General features: G+C 42.8%; 1 protein-coding gene across 6 annotated transcripts in view; it reads right to left on the bottom strand.

Moving 5' to 3' along the window:
* Positions 1–6,451: 6,451 nt before the first annotated feature.
* The window catches only part of synrg (synergin, gamma), a 117,405-nt gene continuing 100,423 nt past the window's right edge, over positions 6,452–23,433 (bottom strand). For 3 of the 6 annotated variants that reach the window (XM_070857061.1, XM_070857064.1, XM_070857065.1), the window contains 3 exons: positions 23,007–23,117; positions 22,306–22,338; positions 6,452–9,021 (listed from right to left, as the gene is read on the bottom strand). In XM_070857061.1, the coding sequence (XP_070713162.1) occupies positions 8,890–9,021; positions 22,306–22,338; positions 23,007–23,117 (276 nt within the window). In that variant the 3' untranslated portion in view covers positions 6,452–8,889. Of the gene's footprint in view, positions 9,022–22,304; positions 22,388–23,006; positions 23,118–23,433 lie in introns of those variants that run through there. The other 3 variants (XM_070857062.1, XM_070857066.1, XM_070857063.1) reach the window with 2 other exon arrangements.

Genomic DNA, 23,433 nt, shown 5'->3' with positions numbered 1-23,433 from the left:
TGAAAGTGTAAGGAAGTATAACAATGACGAAGTAGCTAATAGTGATCGGAGCCAATGTATGCTCATGATAGAATGAGAAATGATACCGGGTTCTACATGTATAATGACAATGCCAAAGGGAAACCCCCATGGGAAACACCAAGGTCCAGCGACAAGTGATCATGTAGCCTGCGCTTCCGGGACCAATGTGATGCCCCAGGAAGGGTTCACACACACCCAGTGCCCACTGCAGGGACAGCGGTCAATGGGCAGCACAGCCACCACCACTGGCAACCTGCCCCAGATCGGCCCTAACCCCCCCCTGGCCACCAGAGCCAGCACCTGGAGCAAGAGGCCAGTACCCTTCAGCTTTCCCAGCGGAACCTGGGATGACCAGGACAAGGAGGCCACACCACCCTGTGGCCCTGTCCACCACCAAACGCCACCACCTACCCATTCTACAATGTATGTACCTTACCCATAGAACTTACTCCACCACTGCGGACTCCTCCAACAGTGACACCTACATGTTCTATGTATGGGGTGGGGGAATGGATGTGTGCAGCCACGAGCACACAACCCACACCACAACTTCCCACTGCCCACTATTGATCACCTCCCCATGTCATGGCAATAAGGACGTGGGAAAGGCTTAGGGGGGAGTGTTGTCATGTATGCATGTTAATGTATGTACTGTAACACGAATGTACCTTCACCCTGTATACACTATACCACCAGAGGGTGCTGCTGCTGGAGACCTATGGCTTTCCTGTACACTGCAGGTAACCAAGTATAAAAGGGAGCTCACCTCTTGGTGTCCTCATTCTTAGAGCTGTCATAAAGGACTAAGGTCACTACAGTTTAAGTAGTGTACCCTTACCTTGTGGAGTCATTATTAGAGTGCTTGCATATACTACAGCAAGCTCCCACAAACAGCAATGTGATAATGACCAGATAATCTGTTTTTTGTTACACTGATTGAGGGATAAATATTGGCCAGGACAACGGGGATAACTTCCCTGCTCTTCTTCAAAATAGTGCCGTGGGATCTTTTACGTCCGCTTGAACAGACGGGCCCTCGGTTTAACGTCTCATCCGAAAGACGGAACCTCCGACAGTGCAGCACTCCCTCAGCACTGCACTGGAGTGGCAACCTAGATTTTTTTTTGTGCTCAAGTCCCTGGAGTGGGATTTGAACCCACAACCTTCTGACTCAAGAGGCGAGGGTGATACCCACTGAGCCACAGCTGACACAACAAGCCTAATAGTCTCTTCATCAGCCCATGCGTTATATTCTTAAACTTTTAAGTCTTCTGGCTTTTCAATCTTTGGGAATTTGTTGAATGCATGAGTGACATCATCAAAAGAATTAAGGTCCAGACAAGCTGCTTTGTGCAGTGGTTTGAGGAAAATAAATGATCACTTACATAACAAGATTACTAAAGCATAGGGGGCAATGGACCAAACCTAGTCACTGACTATTGCTACATGCGTAGGTTGAAAGCATCCTCTCAGTCAGTCCGCCAGTGAATTCAAACATGCACGTACGCTGACCAAAAAAAAAAATCAGACAAAATTATGATATGATAAAACACAAAAGATACCATTTTTGTATTTCATTTTTTAAATGTCATTGATTATGAAGCTCAGAATCCAGTCACTCAGGGTTCCAGCTAGAATCATGTTGCATCAAATCACAAATTTTGCTCATTACTTGGAGACTAGTGAAACAATCAAACAGAAGCCAGTGTCACTCAGGGCCTATGTTAACAGCTTACGTACAATTATCCTCTCCCAGTCAAGTGTTTGACGGTTGTGTTATTAGGCTTCCAGTGTGAGGGGTTTACACTCTCTCACTCCAGACTAAAATCTATACTGGGAAATTATCTCCAAACAATTGCTATACAACAACAACTTGCATTTATATAGTGCCCTTAATGTAGTAAAACGTCCCATGGCGCTTTACAGGAGCGTTATCAAACAAAATTTGACAGTGAGCTGCATAAGGAGATACTGGAGCAGGTGACCAAAAGCTTGGTCAAAGAGGTAGGTTTTAAGGAGCATCTTAAAGGAGGAAAGGTTTAGGGAGGGTATTCCAGAGCTTAAGGCCTCAGCAGCTGAAGGCACGGCCGCCCATGGTGGTGCGAGGAAAATATAAGTAGGGCATTTATAGACACATAGTTACATCAAGGCTTTGGTAATGATTATCTGTAGGTCTTGAATCCCTCCTAGGATTCAATAAATCTCGAGAACAGACAAACAACTGTTTCATAACGTAGAGTGAATACTAACCTGACAAGTCCCTCTAGGCATCTCATGAGAGAGTCGAAGACAACTTGTGCTTATGTCGGGTTTATAATATTGATAGTTTTCAGCTGATTTCATCAGAAAAGCACAATCATTGTTTTTAGGCTGTTGAAATGTTTACTTAAATTGTTTTTTTTAAATGGCTGCTGTGTGTGAACATGATTTCTAGAACTGCACACAACAGATTACTAAAAATACCAACTTTATCTGCGGAATGAAATGTTTGTTAGCTTTTACATAAAAAGAAACCATGTAATGCAAAGGCAGAATTTTCAGATTGCCATTTAATTTGCACACACGCGCACACACAAAATATTCTATACATACACAAAAGACCAAACATCAAACAGTGGTTTTACTGCACAGCACACTTCAAATGGCTCAACATAACGTCATTCATAATGAAAAATGGATGCTGGGATTAATATGAAGATCAGATATTATAGATCAAAAGTATCTTCAAACTCTACGTGGAATACAGCTTTCCTGTCTGCTCCAACAGTACACACGTCAGTCAGGAACGGTGGTGCTTGTAGTGAAAGTTTATCTACACTTCATGCATTGCAATGATTTACAACAGTGAGAGTTGTAGTCACACAGACAGATAATATTGTCATAGTGTGACTGCTGAAGCCCATTGCTGGAGTAATAGTTATATAATACACTGCACGGTGAATTCTCCTGCAGTTCTCTGCCTAAAGTAATACTGCACAAAACTCACTTTGAGGTGCTGCAGAACGTATTACAAAGTGGGCAGTGTTACTTTCATCGAAACAGAGGCTGGAAATGAGAAATTCACTGCCCAGTATTTATCGATACATTAAATACCTCTCCATGGATTACAAGAGAGTAATCAATGTCACTGGGTTCAGATTACAAGCAAACCACTCAAAATTTTGACACGTGATTCAAATGTCATTTGAAGCCTTTGAATGGATTATTCCCTCAAGGGGGCTGGTTCAGTCAGTCAAGGTGGTTTATCCAGTTGATAAGAGATGCTGGTGAAAGAACTAGGCTTGTGCACTGTGGATGTAGGTTGTGATCAAAAATGTATCAAAAAGAGTTGAAAGATTCAACCGCTAAGTAGACCATTACTGTGTTCATTTAACATACATGACCAGAATCCTCATATTAGCATTCCAGCATGCCAGAGATAATGCAAATATGCACTATTACAAATATGTTTGCAAATCAAATAGCTTTAGTTTTGTCCAGCAAAACCGGAACTTCTGTTCATTAGCTACAACCAACATATACGTGTCCCTATACTACCATGTTTAGTTTGAGGACAATTTCAAAGTTCCCCCTTCCCCACAGCGCAGTCAATAGATTTATAATCTGGTAAAGAACTCAGCCATATACAGCACTACTGTAATGTAAACCCACAGGCTGTCAACTATAATATCTATGCACGAGGTCATGAAGCATTTTATTGTATTATACTCCTGGTTCCTGATATCCTGACACAGTTCTTTAATTTAAGCTATATTTACAGAACATAATTTTGAAAAATCAGATCTGTAGTGAATTCATACAACCTCCAATACTTCTGCAAAACACAAATTGTCACCCTGTTAAAATAAAATTAACTTGCCTTTTTCGCAAAACAGGACAGCTGGAGCAATAACAGCAGTAATGCAAACAGGCATTCAGGTATAAAAGCCTACACGTGAATACATTCAAAGTCCAACAGTCTAGAGGTATAATGAAATGCTCACCCAAGCGTGTGAATTCTCTTTTAAAAATTATTATTCATTCTCAAGATGTGGATGTTGCTGGCATTTATTGCCCATCCCTAGTTGCCTTGACTGAGTGGCGTGCTAGGCGAATTAAGAGGGCAGGTAAGAGTCAACCACTTTGGTGTAGGACTGGAGTCACATATAGGCCAGACTGGGTAAGGACGGCAGGTTTCCTTCCCTAAAGGACATTAGTGAACCAGCTGGATTGTTACTACAATCTCACTTTTACTGATACGTTTTTTTTTTACTTCCAGTTGTAATGAAACATCATACAGGATCACAAACAACAGTGCTGTTCTAAGATTTTGCCTTTCATTTCTAGGACCTCATCTAAGTAGTCATTCATTGTTTGTGCGTATGCATTGACGAGTGTTAGCAGGCTATTTTAACACAGAGGACATCACATCAGAGTCTCATCCCATCATTGCCTGACAATCCCATCACTTCCAGTGATTATCACTAGATAGAGGCCAGGACTGGAAACAGTTTACCAATGTTCCTCTCCTTAATTTAGAGGCATTTAGATCAAATGTAGTAGAACCTGGGAACAAATATAAATGGGCAAAAATCCCAGAAATCTGAAACAAAAATGGAAACACTCTGCAGGTCAGGTAGCATCTGTGGAGCGAACAGATCAGTTAAGGTTAAAACTGTTATGATGAAGGTCCACACCTTGAGCTGTCAGAATCAGGGACCATCCCAGTCTGTATGGCTCAGCGACTCAGTATACATGTTGAGACACTGGGTGACCACAGAAAGCCTTTGAACACTGGCTTTGTTTTGAAGACAAAATAGCTTGTTGAAGCGCTAACGTTATGTCACAGCCTATTCTCCCATTCCATTATCTTCCCAAAATCAGCTGTTTCACTGCAGGAAAGTGCCAATGAAATTCAGATTGTCTCGATTGGCTTTCACTGGTCCATAACAACACCAACATTGATAGAAGCCCATGATTGGGAGCCCGCTCTCTCATCGCATCTGAAGCATGTCCTGGAGAAAAGGAAGATATGGAGGAAAGAACAGAGGTACCTTCCTGTTCAAAACACAAAACATCCTTGCTACCAGTTTTCATATCATGTCTTTTGATTTACTGTAGACCTGTTCTTAAAGATTTTTACAAATAAGAACCATAAGAAAAATTTGATCTAGAGGTCTGAGAGGTATTTCCAAGATATTGGGACAGGCCAGGTGAACCACAATGGTCTTTTCTGGTCCTGTGCATTCTATGTTCCTATATAATCATTCCAATGTGACTCATTTCAAATATATCTTCAAGTTAATTGAAAACATTACCTGTTTGTAAAAGACAAGAATATAGGAAAGAATCAAGCTAATCATTTTTGTTCACAAATCTGAGTAATGGATCTAAAGCTTGCAGTAAAAAAAGTGATCACTACATTTTCAAAGATGTGGTTCTGGATTTTTGAAGTGCTGCTATGTAATTTTCCACAGTGTATTGAATATATTTAAGGTGGAGATAGACAGATTTTACGATAAGTAAGTCAAGGGTTATGGGGAGCAGGCGGGGAAGTGTTGAGGCCAAGATCAGATCAGCCATGATCTTATTAAATGACGGAGCAGACTCAAGGGGCCGAATGGCCTATTCCTGCTCCTATTTTTTAAGTTCTTATGTATTGTGTGTGTGTGTGTGTGTGTGTGTGTGTGTGTGTGTGTGAGAGAGAGTGTATCTGAGGGGATAATAAATGAATTTTTCCAATGAATTTTTTGAAGCATAATTTCACTGGAAATCTATAAAGCTTCAAATGTAGGAACTATTGATATTTCGACAAGCAGGCGGAACCTACTGCACAGAATGGCTGCCACATATTCTGTAACAATGCACACGGTTTCTACAGCAACTGGAACGTAACCTTGGATACAGTAACCTAGGACACTGGAGTTCTTGGCAATGAGGGAGGAGGAACCCAATTGGATGTTAACTCTGGTGCTGAGTCATTACAGAGAAAGGACATCCAATTACATCAAATTACCAATAAGAGACTGCTCCAGTCATTTCCTTAACTAATGTTTTTACAAAGTCTATCGTCAAAATCTTATTAATAAACATGATTGTGAACAAGTTTTCATCCTACATTCTTTTATTAAAATTATAATTTAAAAGCCTTGCCAAAACAAAATCAAATAAATGTTCATCATCAAGGGAGGAATGCATGATAAATAAGTAGCCATTGCCTGTCACGTACATTTCATCTGCAAAAACCCAAACAGTAAGGTTCAGTGTGCAATACAACATTTTTGGTGATGCATTTAAAACTTCCAATCACACTCTTCATTTCTCATTTTGAATGGACACAAAACAGTTTATTCTGGTACCAGTTAATATCAGCAAAATGAAGGAGACAGTCAAGTTTAAAAAACTCATTCAGGCAAAGCAAGTCTGTAAATCTCCCTCCCCCCCACCCCCCCGATGATTATATAAATACCACACTGAAAACAATTGTCACAGTAAGTTAACATGGATAAAAGGAACATAAAAAGTGCATTTACAGTTAAGACCAGCACATCTTACATACAAATCAAACAAAACGCCCTCCCTATAGGACTGACTACAACCAACTCGGATAAGCACCAAGTTTGCTTGTGTACTTCGTTTAACCACTGCAGAACTGAAAATGGAATTGAGTCATCCTTCAGATAGTTCCTATAATGCAAATACTACTCCCAGTTCCTTCTCCCCAATCTGCCTGTTTAACGTTTGCAATGGTTGAGGTCATTTTAAATATACTACACATGTACTCCTTCACATAAAGCAAAGGCTTTGATCTACAAAGTCAGAGCAGAGTCTCTGAAACGTCAAAAGAACATGATCGTGCAGAGTATTTTTGTAGCCTTCACAGAATTGATTGATCGCAAACCGATCGATATCATTACCACCGCACCGGGCTCAGTTCTGACAAAAGTTCAATGCACTCTATTGCTGTTCTTTTAGCAACAATTCTAGTCAATTAAAGCTGTTTCTTGAAATAGACATTTTGTTATAAAACAGAAGTTCTGCTGCATGAATTTAGGCTAGAAATGGATGTGTCAGGAAATAAATCTACCCACCCAAACCTCCCCTCCCCAGCAAAATCAAACTACGACTGAACTGTGTTATCTCAGTGGAACTCCACACTGAAATCATCAAATCCAATATACCGATTGCAGAGGGAGTGGAGCACTTGCCTCACGACCAGAAAATTGCATGTTCCAGCATTGGGCTCTCTGTTGCTCAAGTTCACCCTCACCCAGGAACACGTCGGCACAGATAGAGTGGAGTCCACACATCGATAGGATACATCATAGCCAGTCCCATTGTGAGAACACCATTGATCAGCTCATTACTGAGCAAAGATAACAGACAGAATGTAAGATCTGCACTGAGAGGGGTTGTATGGGGAGGAAGGGGTGGGAGTTGCAAAGATATGTAATATACACGCTAAAACCAAGCAGCACAGAACTGGACCTAGTGAAAAATGAAATTGTTTGTACATTGTTAAAGAACATTGAACTTTTTCCAAGAAACCTGGGATTTCTCATAAGGCATCTTAACTGCATTTGATTTAGATAAACATTAAATTGCAACCAAGGGAAACCTACAAAAGGGAGGCCATCGCTTCACTGCCTTCCCAAATATACTTTTTAGAACTGTACTTCCACAATATACTTCGACAATATATTTATAAAACATGACTAATTTTGACCATGTTACTTTGAGGAGAAGTGCCAGAAGATGCAACAATGATAGTTATTGGATATTCTGGGGGTAATTTTGACTTTAAGTGACAGCACAAAGCGAGTAATATCGATTCAGCCTGTTATACCTCTCTCTCGATTCGCATATCCATTGAAGTCAATCGGGAGAGAGGTATAATAAGCGGTCTGGTCCGATTGTACCCGTTTTACACCATCATCCCACGTCAAAGTTATCCGCACAGAACGCACACGGCACACGTGACTTTGATAGCTCAGTGGTTGGGTGAAGTGGCTCAACTTTGGTTGCATTTGACACTTCAGAAGGACACTGAAGAGGAGTGCAGCCAAAAGAAATGTTTGCTGTTTTCAAGACCTTGCTATACAAGATTATTTAGGGGCATTCTTTAAATTGACATACTGATTAAACAGACTGGTCAAAATCTTTCCAACAGCTTTCACATTGTAAAGATCATTGGTCCCATTGGGTGACGCACTATATACAATAACCCACTTGCTTCCATACTGCTGGGTGTGCTCTGCAAATCTTTTAAGTTTTCAGGAAGAGCGAGGTTTTGACATGAGTGTCCACCTGTGCTCTGTGTATCTCTTCCCTTCCCGTGCCCTCTTAAATTAGGACGCACAAAACTACTATCATTCATTTCACACAGTGCCCTGGCTGAGAACCGGTGAGAGTTAAGGATGCAAAGTGAGACTTTTACTCATTTGACTATCAGACATTTAGATAACTTAAAATAAAGACTTTTTAGTGTCCTTTAATACAAGTACAAAACCAGAATGAGGTTAACATTTCCCAGTAAGACTGCCCATTTAAAATTCTGTAACATCTAAACCAATGCTGCCTTGCTGCATCCTCTGGACTTCAAGTAACTAGGAACACACAGATAAGCAAAGGTTTGTTTGAATCTGAAGTGCTGCTGCATACCTTCAAAAGGAAAACTTTTAAGCAATCTTGCTTCTTTAACCTTTTTGTTAGACAGTAACTCACGTAAATAACTTCAAAACATTGGTGCATATTAAATATACTTTAAAAAAAATTAAAAGTTGCAAATTGACTTTCTTTACAGGCTACCCTGTGTCATCCTCCAATTCCTGTGATATGCAAGAAGTGGACAAGTTGAGTTTGATATCATTCAGTTCCTATGACAACGTGTCAGAGCAGGTCTGGTAGGATGAGGCCTGGAGGTTTAGGCTCCACGCAGTTGATCCAAAAATTGGCACAGCTGGCATGATACTGGTGACCACCATAAGACAACTTAAAATTGTCACTCTCTGAGTTAAAGGCCTGAAAAGGAGAAAAGCAGCAATAAGAACATTCAGGTTTAAACACACCTAGCATTAGCTGTAAAAATGAAGCATCTGTTGATAATACATTTACATTCCAGTAATTATTTGACATCAGATGTAGTTACTGTATATACTCGCATATACAATTAGAAGTGTTAGGGGTTTGCATATATATGTGGGTCATATTTTCCCTCAGGTTTCCTGCTTGTAAAGGAGTTTTGCCAAAGACAGGCCAAGCAGTACTATATCAATGCATTCCTGATATGGCTGTCAGCTGTTATTTCACTCTGCTCCTCTGACGCTGCAATTTTTAAATAGCAACTTTCCTTCCCCACTCCTGCTGAAGTTTCCAATATCGACTTGAAATAGGACGGACCACCAGAATAAATACAGGGAAAGAGATTTAGAATTGGTGCCAGGAGCCAGTACTGAAGCCATTGCCATTAGATGTCACAATGCTCGAAGAGCAGAGTAACAGCTGACTAAAACGAGAAGAGATAAGATATAGTTATGGGCATGAAGTGGCAATTGTGGTGGATAGCACCTTTTCAAATGTTGACCCTCATCTTATAAAAAGATCATGGCATTTTTTGGGGCTGTAATTTGTGGAGGGTTGTAATTATACACGAATATATACAGTAAGTGTAAATGAAGAGTCAATGAATGATGGTTAATGTGTTACAGAAAATTACCAATGATTGTGAACAAAAACACAAATTCCATGCTGCTACATTCACTCGAGTTACAAGTTATTTTTACAAGTCAGAAAAAACCGAGTCTAGAACTCTATTTTATATAGAATGCCACAGAGTCAGCATGCCAGGTATAAGATCTGTGTATAACCCAAAAGTAAATATCGACCCGTTCACATCTGTAATCAATTCCTCGATTACTATTCATAATTTGATTGGCCAGCTATTTAAGACTGACCATATTTGAACCGGTACTCATTGGAATTTTTATATAAGGTGCTCCTCATATAACAATTCCAGTGTACCAAATGCTGGTCACAAAACAAATCTGAACATTCACAAATCCAGCCTTCAAGTTAATTTAGAGCACTTGAGGAATTTAAGGGGAATAGTACTTGAACTGTGAAATCTTAGGTGGACCCCAGTTGCAAGCTCAACTCTCCAGGTATGGTTTTGGGAAAGTTCCACCCTCACAGGTATAGCCTAAGTTTGCAGATTGAACAACTAATGAACCTGCCATCAGATTGTAGGGGGTCAAGTTTCGGCCTGAGTTGCTCCTATTTTTTGGAGCAACTAGTTTAGAATGGAGTATCTTAGAAATTGCAATTCTCGGCATTTAGTTTGCTCCAGTTCTAGTGAGTTAGAACAGCTTCATTTTAGAACAGATTTTTTCCCCCAAAAGGGGGCGTGTCCGTCCACTTACTCCTGTTTTGCAAGTTTAGGCAGCGAAAACTTACTCCAAACTAACTTAGAATGGAGTAAGTGTAGATTTTTGTACGCTCAGAAACACCTTGCCTACACTTAGAAATCAGGCGCAAGGAAGAGAGATGGGGGTGGGGGGGGGGAGAGAAGGGAAATTTACAAACATGAAACACATCACTTTTACAAATAAAGAGCCATCATCAATAATAAATGATAAATAAATCAAAAAAAAATTAAAAAATTAAAATAAAAAAATAAATTTAAAAAAATCAATAAATAAAAAATTACGTTTCTACTCACCAACTGCAGCACCGGGAGGCCTCCAACAGCATGCTGGGACGGGGCCACCCTAGTGTGTGTGTCTCTCTCTCTCTGTCTGTCAGTGTCTCCCTCCCTCTCTCTCTATCTGTCAGTGTCAGTGTTTCTGACAGCGAGTGGTGGGGAGAGGGGGCGGAGGAAGGGGGAAGGGAGAGAAGGGAGGGAGAGGAGAAGGGAGGGGGAGTGGGAAGAGGAGAGGGAAGGGGAGAGGGGAGGGTAGGGTAGAGGGTAGAGGGGAGAGAGGGGGTAGAGGAGAGGAGAGAAGAGGGAGGGGGAAAGGAGGAGAGGGGGGAGGGGGGGGAAGAGGAGGGGGAGGAGGGTGGAAGAGGAGGGGGGGAAGAGGAGAGGAGAGGGGGAGAGAGGAGAGAAGAGAAGAGGAGAGGGAGGGGGAGGGGTGGCTGCAGACCGGACCGGACCTGAAGGGGGGGGTGGGGGTGGAGGCGGAGCTGGGGGTGGGGGCGCGGCAGGCAGCAGAGCGGGAGCTTGGCGGGAGAGAGAGCCGGACTGGGAGCGGGAGCCGGAGCAGAAGAGGAGGGCGGTGCAGTCGATCTTCGCCGCCCCAGTGAGCCCTTTCGGCCCTCCCCCCCTCTCCTCTCTCCTCTCTCCCCCTCTCCTCTCCTCTTCCCCCCACTCCTCTTCCACCCTCCTCCCCCTCCTCTTCCCCCCCTCCCCCCTCCCACACAGCCTCGGGCGCCTGGAGCTACTGCACATGCGCGCGCACTCTAGCGCGCATGTGCAGAGGTTCCGGCACTGTTTTCAGCGCCAGGACTTGGCTCCGCCCCCCACAGCTTGTGCTGCACTGCGCTGAGGGCCTGGATCGACCTGACAGAGGGGAGAATATCAAGGTAGGTTTTAGGCGCGATTTTGAGCGCGGAAATCAGGTGTGGCTCGCAGGGCTGCACCGTTCTCGGCGCGGCCCGAAACTTGACCCCTAGGAATCTATAAAGGGGCCCCTTCAACTAATAACAATCTTTTAAAAAGACTACAAGTCTGTTCAAAGCTCATATTAGGGATGTACAAGGGAGTACACAGGTGCAGCGTCCAGAATCTGGAACCCTCGGGACAGAGGCCATTCCGAATTCCGTGGTAAGGGCAGCGGCGGCAAGGAAAGGGCAGCGGTGGCGAGGTGAGGGGTGGTGAGGCGAGGCCCGAGGTCAAGCATCGGCGGGACCTCGAGGTCGGCGGGTCCGGATTCCGGAACATTTTACGGATTCCAGACGACCTCGCCACCAATTGGTCCAGAGTCCGGATTGGACACTGCACCTGTATTAAGTGCTCAATACTGAAATTATAAGAACATAAGAATTCGAAGCAGGAGTAGACCATACGATCCTTCGAGCCTGCTCCTCCATTTAACAAGATCATGACTGATCTTTGACCTCAACTCCACTTTCCCGCACGATCCCCATATCCTTTGATTACCCTAGAGTCCAAAAATCTGTCTATCTCAGCCTTGAACGCACTCAACAACTCAGCTTCCATAGACCTTAAGGTTCACAACCCTCAGTGAAGAAATTCCTCCTCATCTCAGTCTTAAATGGCCGACCCCTTATCCTGAGACTATGCCTCCCTAGACTCCCCAGCCAGGGGAAACAACCGCTCAGCAACTACCCTATTAATCCCCCTTAGAATCTTGTATGTTTTAATGAGATCATATCCCATTCTTCGAAACTCCAGAGAATATAGGCCCAATCTACTCAATCCATCCTCATATGACAACCCTTTTATCCCAAGAATCAATCTAATGAATCTTCGTTGCACCACCTCTAAGGCATGTATGTCCTTTCTCCGATAAGGAGACCAAAACTGTGCACAGTACTCCAGGTGTAGGAGCGGTGAGAGATCGTGACGGAGGAGCGGTGTGAGAACGCGGTGGAGGTGAAGCGAATGTTTGGCGGAGGAGCGGCGAGAGATCGTGGCGGAGATGTGGTGAATGTGGCAGAGGAGCGGCGAGAGATTGTGGTGGAGATGCGGTAAATGAGGGTACGGGGTCCAGAGGCGAGGGCCCGGGGCAGCACGGGCCAGCCCACACTGCGATATGTGTGCGCGCTAGGTCCGTGTAGCAGAGCAGGTCTCCAGTCGTCCTGGTTAACCCTTGCCATTGGATAAACATCTAGCTCTGTCGAGCCCGTGTGGTGGCTGATGTGCAACGGTCACCACACGTTAAAAAAATCCACACACAGGCATCTTCCACCCCCTCAACTGGAGTTCAGGACTGGTTAACATCAGGTCCTTCATTGAAACACCTGTGAACTTGTGGAAGCAAGTCATCTCGTTCGAGGGACCGCCTATGATGATGACAGTACTCCAGGTGTGGTCTCACCAAAGCCCTGCACAACTGCAGCAAGACTTCTTGTGCATGAAACACAAAAGGATAGTATGCAGGTGCAGCAAGTGATCAAGAAGGCCAATGGTATCTTGTCCTTTATTGCAAAGGGGATGGAGTATAAAAGCAATGAAGTCTTGCTACAGTTATACAGTGTATTGGTGAGGCCACACCTGGAATACTGCGTGCAGTTTTGGTTTCCATATTTACAAAAGGATATACTTGCTTTGGAGGCAGTTCAGAGAAGGTTCATTAGATTGATTCCGGGGTTGACTTATGAGGAAAGGTTGAGTAGGTTGGGCCTCTACTCATTGAAGTTCAGAAGAATGAGAGGTGATCTTACCGAAACATATAAGATTATGAGGGGGCTTGACAAAGGGATGTTTCCACTGATGGGGGAGACTAGAACCAGAGGGCATGATCTTAGAATAAGGGGCCGCCCATTTAATACAGAAATGAGGAAAAGTTTCTTCTCTGAGGATTGTAAATCTCTGGAATTTGCTGCCTCGGAGAGCTGTGGAAGCTGGGACATTGAATAAATTTGACAGAAATAGACAGTTTCTTGAGCGATAAGGGGATAAGGGGTTATGGGGTGCGGGTGGGGAAGTGGACCCGAGTCCATGATCAGATCAGCCATGATTTTATTGAATGGCGGAGCAGGCTCGAGGGGCCGTATGGTCCACTCCTGCTCCTATTTCTTATGTTCTTTACTCTTGTAGTCCAACTCCTTTGCAATAAAGGCCAACCTACCATTTGTCTTCCTAATTGCTTGCTGTACCTGCATGCTAACTTCCTGTACCTCAATCTCTCTGAACACCAACATTTAATAGCTTCTCACCATTTAAAAAATATTCTGTTTTTCTATTTTTCCTACCAAAGTGAATAACCTCACATTTTCCCACATTGCCCACTCACTTAACCTGTCTATATCCCTTTGCAGGCTCTTTGTGCCCCCCCCCCGCCCCCCACCCCCCCTGCCCAGCTTACTTTCTCACCTAGGTTTGTATATTCCCCATTAAAAGATTTGCTGAGTTGTGTGAGGGAAGAATTGTGCTTCAATGCCTCAACCAGAATAATGATAGCGCACAACTGCAAACTACAGATCATTAGACTGTCAATATACAAGGCATATGGTAATGATGCTGTCAACTGGATTCCTTGGCTAATGGATCAATTTGAAATTTAAAATGGATAATATTCTATAATTGCGGACAAGTATGCAGGGAAGCTCCATGTTGCAAATCACCCATACTAAAGCTGACTTAGGTGCAATATTTTTGACTTTCATCACTCTTCATCTTAACAGGCAAAAATCCCCCCCTCCCCCACAATTTTTTCCCCAGGTTTCTGTATTTGATCTTAGTGCAGTCACAATAGATTTTCCATAACAGCATACTCTGTTTCGAGAAAATACTAGGATATAACACACAGCAAATGAGAGGGACATGGAAATAAATTGAAAGGCAATCTGGTGACACACTTTTGACAAATTGAAATAACTGTGCTGGGAAAACATCTGGCCAATGGGAATAGTAGCTGATGTGGCAGAATGTGACAATTAGGTTTATGGGTCATAACAATCACTATACATATGGGGGTTTATATGAGGTGAACATTCAGACACAGCTTCAATCAAAATCCATTATAAACCCAGGTAAATGATCAAAACAAAATACATGATACATGTTTGGTATGGGGCTGTAATCATTGTAGACCGACTCTTTCTTCTTAGTGCTATTAAGTACGCTAAAATTGATCTCAAATCAATAACCTTTAACGTATCAGCAACTATTCATAAAGCAAAAAAATGGTATAAATATTTAGCCTCTGATGGTAGAATCTGCCAAAAATAATTTTATTCAATCCAATCATTTTAAGATGAACCTCTCCTCTAAATCCTAATTTATTACAAAACAATGTTGTTTAACTATAGTCATCTGCCAATGTTAATGGGTGCAAACCTTACCCTCCTTAAAAGATACATCTATTTTATCATACAGTGATCAAAATACAGTATAATAGTGCACTCTGCTTAAATGAAAGGAACCAAGCACTGACACGGCAACACAGTAAAGGAAACAAATTCAATGACATTTCTGATAACACAAATCACAATCTGTGTTGCCTTTAAAGCACTGAATGAATTGGTAGCTTTAAAACGATGCTTTATTCTAGAATCTATGCAAAAATATTTCCACAAATTTCAAGTGTTTAATGTTATAAAATAAATGAGAACACAAAATATTCCTTCCTATGTGGTATTCTCTGCGTTGAAACGGCATTCTTTTACAGAAAAATATTGGAGCAACAATGCTCCCCAGTCCTCAAAGGGTTACTTTCTTCTATATTTTATCTCAGTAAGATCACGATTTCTTCCCCCCTTTCACTGAGAAAATTCTCTTGAGGTTTCACTATTCTACACAAAGGAAATCACCATCAGTCAACACTATTACCTGCAATCAATCTTCAAGCGAATGCATTGCTCCAACTTCAATGAAACAGGTAACTATGAATTCTTGGTGCAGTGTCTTAATTATTACATTGACAATTGCAATTTGAATTCAAGCATGGGCTATAATTTTAGACTATTTAAGATAGTTGATCTATCATTTTGACATATCCTTGTGGCTCGAGCCTCATATTGTTAGGTACATTCAGTGGTTTGTGGAATCATAGATCATCACTCAAAATACTATTTTCCCCTTTCCCCGGCATTGGGCTCCCTCACTGAATTATGGTCCGATCAGTGGCTGTTGCCTTCTGTGTCCTTCCCAAGTGGCCATTATTCAAGTGTGAGCTATTCGACGGAGGGAGTTACCACAGGCAAGCCTGTTCCTGTTCTTATCTGAGGTCTACCCATGATCACTTCCAGCAGAGGTTGCTACACAGTTATCAGCAGCAAAAACCCTAACCCAGGAGAAGTGCAGCAAACTGTAGTGCCCCAGCTCAGATCAACTTACTCTGCACGCATTGGAAATAGAACCATGGAACTCCTCGCTCTGGATGGCCCAAAGGAGGAGGCTGTCCCGCTCAACTAGCAAGATCAAAATACTGTTTTTAAGGGGAATAATTTGATATGTATGGTCGTTGCATATTGATAACTAAACACTAGGTGGCCCCGTGATGGGAATATGCACATTGTAACGATTACACTTCTCTTGCATTCCTAGGTTAGCTTTTGATGGAAGAGGGTTTGGAAATAAAAGCAGCAAGTTACCAGAGCAATTGGGGGTTTCCTTGGACAGACCAGAATTCACATTTGTGGTTTGTGTTCAAGCCTTTCTAATGGAACCACATGACTATGGTTTGAGAAGGCATTAGACAAGGTGCCACATAAAAGGTTACTGCACAAGATAAAAGATCACGGGGTTGGGGGTAATATATTAGCATGGATAAAGGATTGGCTAACGAACAGAAAACAGAGAGTTCATTCTCAGGTTGGCAATCAGTAACTAGTGGGGTGCCGCAGGGATCGGTGCTGGGACCCCAACTATTTACAATCTATATTAACGACTTGGAGGAAGGGACTGAGTGTAACGTAGCCAAGTTTGCCAACAATACAAAGATGGGAGGAAAAGCAATGTGTGAGGAGAACACACAAAATCTGCAAAAGGACATAGACAGGCTAAGTGAGTGGGCAAAAATTTGGCAGATGGAGTATAATGTTGGAAAGTGTGAGGTTATCCACTTTGGCAGAAAAAAATCAAAGAGCAAGTTATTATTTAAATGGAGAAAGATTGCAAAGTGCTATAGTACATCGGGACCTGGGGTACTTGTGCATGAAACACAGTTAGTAATCAGGTACAGCAAGAGATCAGGAAGGCCAATGGAATCTTGGCCTTTATTGCAAAGGGGATGGAGTATAAAAGCAGAGAAGTCTTGCTATAATTGTACAGGGTATTGGTGAGGCCACACCTGGAATACTGCGTGCAGTTTTGGTTTCCATATTTACAAAAGAATATACTTGCTTTGGAGGCAGTTCAGAGAAGGTTCACAAAGTTGATTCCAGCGATGAGGGGGTTGACTTATGAGGAAAGGTTGAGTAGATTGAGTCCCTACTCATTGGAATTCAGAAGAATGAAAGGTGAGCTGATAGAAACGTATAAGATTATGAGGGGGCTTGACAACGTGGATGCAGAGAGGATGTTTCAGCTTATAGGGGAGACTAGAACTTGAGGGCATAATCTTAGAATAAGGGGCCGCCCATTTAAAACTGAGATGAGGAGAAATTTCTTCTGCGGGTTGTGGATCTGTGGAATTCACTGCCTCAGAGATCTGTGGAAGCTGGGACATTGAATAAATTTAAGACAGAAATAGACAGTTTCTTAAACGGTAAGGGAATAACGGGTATGGGGAGCGGGCGGGGAAGTGGACCGGAGTCCATGATCGGATCAGCCATGATCGTATTCAACGGCGCAGCAGGCTCGAGGGACCATATGGCCTTCTCCTGCTCCTATTTCTTATGTTCTTATGTACTATCTAAAGGGACTCAACTCTTTATTAAAGCCAATTTCAAGCCAGGCTTAGTTGGATTTTTCTTGCAATTATATAAGACAGGAGAGACCCGCAAAACAGTTGGGATCAAATTGGTATCTTTATTGCAACAGTACTTGTTTAGACTTCTTCGTCTGTAGAATCACGCTAATGACCTCCCTCCCTTTCTCCCTTTTCCTTTCTCTCTCTCACCTGCCGCTCCCGCCACGCGCACCTCTCGGCTCGACAGCAACACCTGGGGAGGCCCCACTCCCCGTGCCCATTGGCTCCGCCGCATCCACTGCCACCTTCTCAGACCCAACATCGCACCATCGCTCCCTGCCTTGATTGGATGCGAGGCCAGGCGGGCCCTGATCGCCCATTGGTTGGTGCAACTGTCACTCAGGCCAGACCATATGCTCCCAACCCCTGGCCCTGCCCCAGGACAGGCAAAAGCTGACTATTATTATTATAGAAGATGGTTTACTTTTAGGAAACTAGTGTGTAACCAGGTCAGCCGACAGGTAATAATTGATTGGGTAGATATATAATTGACTGGAAGAATTTCCAGTATAGACAACTCCGCAAGTCTATAAAATAATTACTTCCAACAGTCTCCTGCCAATTAGATAACTTTAAATTTACACGGATACTATACCATAATTCCTTGCCTTTCAATCACAAAGGTATTATAATCTCCTAAACATCCCACACAAACAAGAACTGTTCAGTAAGAATATATCGCGACAAAAGTGAAGCATTTTTTTCCATGGTTTAGTTTGCTGTTGGTTTCTTTAATTCTGTCACAATATATATATGCATGGGGTTAAAAACCAGCTTCACTCACAGAAATCATGTCCTTCGTAACTTGGTACAATGCTGCAACTGTTGCTCAGTCGGCTGCTGGGCAGTTTGCTTGAGGGAGCAGCCTAAACACTCAATTCAAAAATAAACATGATATATGATTTTTTTCCTTCAGATATGTATCTGATTGGCAGCTTTTTGAATTGAAGAGACGTTTCAATAACTGAGCTGTTCTGGTTAGACTGTTTTGGCGTATTTATTTATAAGCCTGCACCCTTCAAATCAATGAGTTACATCTAGAGTCTCCAAAGAGAGATTATCTGACTGGAACCAGTGAAGAGAATAAACAAGAACAGTTCCAAGAGAATATGTTGTGGCATTCTCTGTAGTTGGCGAGGAAAGAGTTAATAAAACAACTGTATTAAAAATCATACTTTTAGCACTGGAGGTGAGAACTATTTATTATTTTCAATTAAACAAGAATCTAGTCAAGTTTAAATTTACTGTAAATATATGTGGAATATTTTGGCTATTATTTATTTGTTCATTTACTGTTTAATTGTAGGTTTGGCATTTAAAGCCTAAAATAAGGTCTAGTGTTAAGTGTTTCTCTGCACATATCAAAGAGAGTCCGATGGAGGCATGGGATTGAACCATCCCATGGAACAGTGTACTGTAATATTTTACCTCGATATCAAGGTGAGTTATGGTTTCCAACTCTGATTGGAGGCATTCCTGGAGGTTTGATCATGTGGCATTCTTGATATCTGACCCCATGACGTCTGACCACGTGTCATCTGCAAATGTTATTGCATCTCTCGCCCCATCTCCTTGGACTCTGGTTTGGACTCAGGATCTGTGTGACGGTGGTAACTCTGAACTGGGAGCTTCAGTCAGAACCGATCTGTACTTGGACTTCACAGACTGACCCTGAGCTAAACCAAGAGAACGCACAAAGGGCAGCGGGCTCGGTGTTTGGGGCACCTCTCACAGGGCACACCGTCCTAAACTCAGTGCACGACCACCAGTTCTAAACCACTCCCTGGGTTCGGACTCAATAAAGGAGAGTTTTCACAGAACGCTAGAAAGTACAGTACAGGAGGAGGTCATTCAAGCCCCGACGTCTGGTGCTGTGTCCTGATCGGTAGCGTCTGGGAGATCCATGCCCCATTCTGGGAGACTCCCGGGCAGTCTAGGACTCAAGGGTTGGCAACACCCAAGGTGAGTGAAAACTCTCACACAAAGTTAGGGAGTGAGGGCTCACCTACAATAACTCTCAAATACAACAGCCAAAAATATCCAGCGTAAAAAAAGGGTAAAAGAAGTTTTTCTTATATAGGTATTCAGCCACAACTTTACTATTTTATGTTGGACTGCCATTTAATTGCAACAAGGATTCTTCTTCTTATAGCTATGTAAATATTGCAAATTGAAGGTGATACATACGGCCTTTTGAGCATAAATGAAATATTTTTGGATTGTGAAGTAATTTGTATTGTATAATATTACACACGGAGCAGGCAAAATATACAGTGTTTAAATATTAGAATAAATGGATGATAAAATAAAGTACTGTAAACTCCATTTCATATCTTTTCTTTACTCGGTCAGTATAGCGAGTGCAACCTCCTGTAGGCGTATTAACCCCTTATGTACCGTGACAGAATTAACAAAACCAATACCTAACTAAATCTTAGACAAAATGCTTCATTTTTGTTACAATATATTTTCTTGGAAGAGTTCTCATTTGCGTGGGATGGTTTGGAGATGACCCACTCCAGAGACTACAGTGCAGTACTGAGGGAGCAATGAACTGACGGAGGGGTCGTCTTTCAGATGAGACGTTAAATCGAGGCCCCGTCCTGCCCTCTGAGCCGGATGTAAAAGATCCCACGGCACTATTTCAAGAAGTGTAGGAGAGCTCTCTCGGTGTCCTGGCCAACATTTATCCCTCAACCAACACCTAAAAAAAGGATGACCTTGTCATTTACTCCATTGCTGTTTGTGGGAGCTTGCTGTGCATTTTGCAAATTGGCTGTTGCGTTCTCTGCATTACAACAGTGATACTTCAGAAGTACTTAATTGGCTGTAAAGCACTTTGGGACATCCTTTCCTTCTCGTTAACTTTGCAATTAAAAACCCATAAATAATAAAGGAGCGACTCCGAGTCCAATTTTTATAGTGCTTGGAATTTCTACTTAATGGGGCCCAAATTACCATCCGCCCGAAATGGGGCGCACCTACCGATTTTGAAAGGTTCGGTCTGCCCCAATGCATGTGGCGGACAATCGTGAAAAATTCAAGTCTTTGTGTTATTTTTGGAGCGGAGCAGAAGTGGACTCATCATGGGGGCGCGTCACAACGTCCCTCCCCTTCAGTGAAAGGGGAGGGCCGCTGCGAACTCTGCAGCCACTTTAGTGGCAAACACTGGGTCACCAGGGAGGGTTTCGACCAGGCAAGCAGCCCGGCACCCAAGAGGGAGTCAGTGCGGACTGGCCGCCATTTTGTATATTTCCCTCCTTTAGTTTTGGAGCGGTGCAGGGGACCGCCCCGCCCGTTTTACCACCGCTTCATGCACGCGCCAACCCCTTACCGATCGGCGGCGGCTTGCTTCCGAAATTGCCCTGCGGGAGTGGCGCTGCCGTCGATCGGTGCCCCCGACAGCTTTATCTGTCGGTATCCTTTATGTGGCTGGGCGGCGCCCTTAAAGGGGAGGTGGCGCTGCCGGCGACTCCATTATGCCCGCGGGTTCGGCTGGGCCGCCAACAGGCCGCCAAGAGGGAGTGCCAGGCTTTAGCATAACTGTGCAGTAACCATTTTTTCTTTGTTATGCAGGGACAATCAACCAGGCAGTCACATATACCTGACTACCATTTAGTTTAGCCATAATTGAAGTGAATGCACAGACATCCCGCTGTTGAAGATACTTCCAGGGCAACATTAACAGAGAGCAAATTGTGAATCTTGGTTTCCAATTCTCTCTGTTGCTCTCCCGAGGTGGTGACTCATGATGGAGTATGGTTCCATTGACGCCTACAGCCAATAAGCATCTTACCTAAATGGACATTCTTGATGAGTGCGAGTTGGGAATTCTTTTGAAACAAGTGGGAATCACTGCTCTGTCCTTATCCAACGGTCACATGCATACACAGACTTTCCAGCAGAAGTCACTGCATACTTCTCAGTTCAGGCTGACTGCTCCCAGCTACCGACAGACCCACTGCTGCCCTTGCTGAGATCACCGAACTCAGCACAGACTAATGATCAAACTCGTGACCTTAGATCTTGCTCTTCAACGAAGCATATTCATTAAAACTGTTAAATTGCAGCTTGAATGGAGGCATGATTATGCATCTGTATTGTAATAGACCGATCAGTCTTCTAATCTATCTACTGTATGAAATGGCCCCATTATGAGTGAGACAGACATTCCTTTCCTTCTTGGACAATGACTTGTACATTCATTTTGGAGTCCTCCATGCATCAGCCAAACCCTCTATCCTCACACTTTGAACATTAAGTATATACTGATGGGAACCTGCACTTTTAGTGCATGCCACCCATTTGAAGCAATCGCTTGCTGCATTTAACTGTATTTTAGAGCTATAATATATTACATTTGTTAAACACAAGGAATTTTATGTTTTTAACAAAATACATTAACTTTCTTCAACATGCATGTTAAAACCACCCATTCTTGATGCATGCAACACCAATTTCCCCATGCAATCCAAAAATTATAACTACACCACCATCAAGAAGAAAGAGACCCATCGGTATTGGTTATCACATTGTAAACCACTCCACATAAACTCAAGACCCCAAAATGATGATAATGTAAGAAAGGAAAGGAGAGATATTAAAATTATCCCTGCAGGCGCTTCAAGGGTTAATTTTAATTTAGTCCAATTCCATAGCCATTTGGCAGATGAGATGTTTTGAGAATATAGCTTGTAGAAGGTCATACTTGTTTAGGATGATCCTCCAAGTTTTCTTCCTTCTGGAATAAGTGAGATGTGAAGTCAGTATCCTGGTTAACACCACAGCAGCTGCATGATTTAATCCTCAAACGGTCAGCTAAGAGTTTGTTTTCTCAAATTGTTTTGCATCAACTCCCTTTCATATCTTTTCAAGTTACGCAGAGGAGACCCTGGTTGAAACGAGTCGGAGGAGTGGTGGTGCTGGGGGGGGGGGGGGGGGGGGAGGGAAGGCAAGGAATGGTGATCGTCACTTCTTCCCTCAGCCTGTTGGGACCACTCTTTGGCCAGTCATAGCAGCTGCTAAAACAGCTCCCTCTGCACCTTGTGATGTACCTGACCACCTGGCCGAGATGGACAACTCATTACCTGGGGCAAGCTCGAGTAAGATTTCCAGCTGAGGCTATGACTCAAACTCAGTTCTCCCAATTCATGCCGTAGTTCAACAATGCATTGTACTGGGACTGTAATCGAGGCTTGAAAACCAGCAAAACCTTGAAAAGCTTGGCTGGTTTTTCACATGCAGTTTCTGATTTATTAGCTGTGATCAAAAGGACGAGAGATACATCAATGGACACAGACAAATGCTCACTGGGCTAGATCTGCTTCTTGCAAGTTACTGATCACTACATTAGTCCATTAAGTAAATAACTATTGGGATGTGAGCAAGCTATAGGTAGCTTGTGCTTACCTTACTTCTGGAGTCAACATTAAGCAGACAAACTCCACAGGCTAGTTCTTTTGCATTTTTTATCCCAGGACGTAGAATGCATGAGGAGAAATCCAATGAGTTTTCATCTGGCTGTGAGGAATGCAAATGGCTGAGATTTACTATTACATTTCAGATAATGTATCTTCAAAGTATAGCTTCTCTATCTCACAGTCACACTGTAAAATCACTTTCCTATAGGATAAAAGGAGGGCTTACTTGTGGGTGGGTCTCAATGACCTTTTCCTGTTCAAAATTCTTATTAGCAACTACAAGTATTTAAGACCTGGATATTTTGAACTAGGCATATTCAGCAAACAAGGTGGCAATAAGTTTTGGTCTAACATTTTAGTAAGTTTATATTAATTATCTGATCTTTGACACTTACCCAGCATCATGAACTCACATG

The sequence above is a fragment of the Pristiophorus japonicus genome, chromosome 16 (assembly GCF_044704955.1).
Source record: "Pristiophorus japonicus isolate sPriJap1 chromosome 16, sPriJap1.hap1, whole genome shotgun sequence".
Classification (NCBI taxonomy): domain Eukaryota; kingdom Metazoa; phylum Chordata; class Chondrichthyes; family Pristiophoridae; genus Pristiophorus; species Pristiophorus japonicus.
Note: the sequence above shows the minus strand (reverse complement) of the source record. Positions and strands in the feature narration are given on the sequence as shown.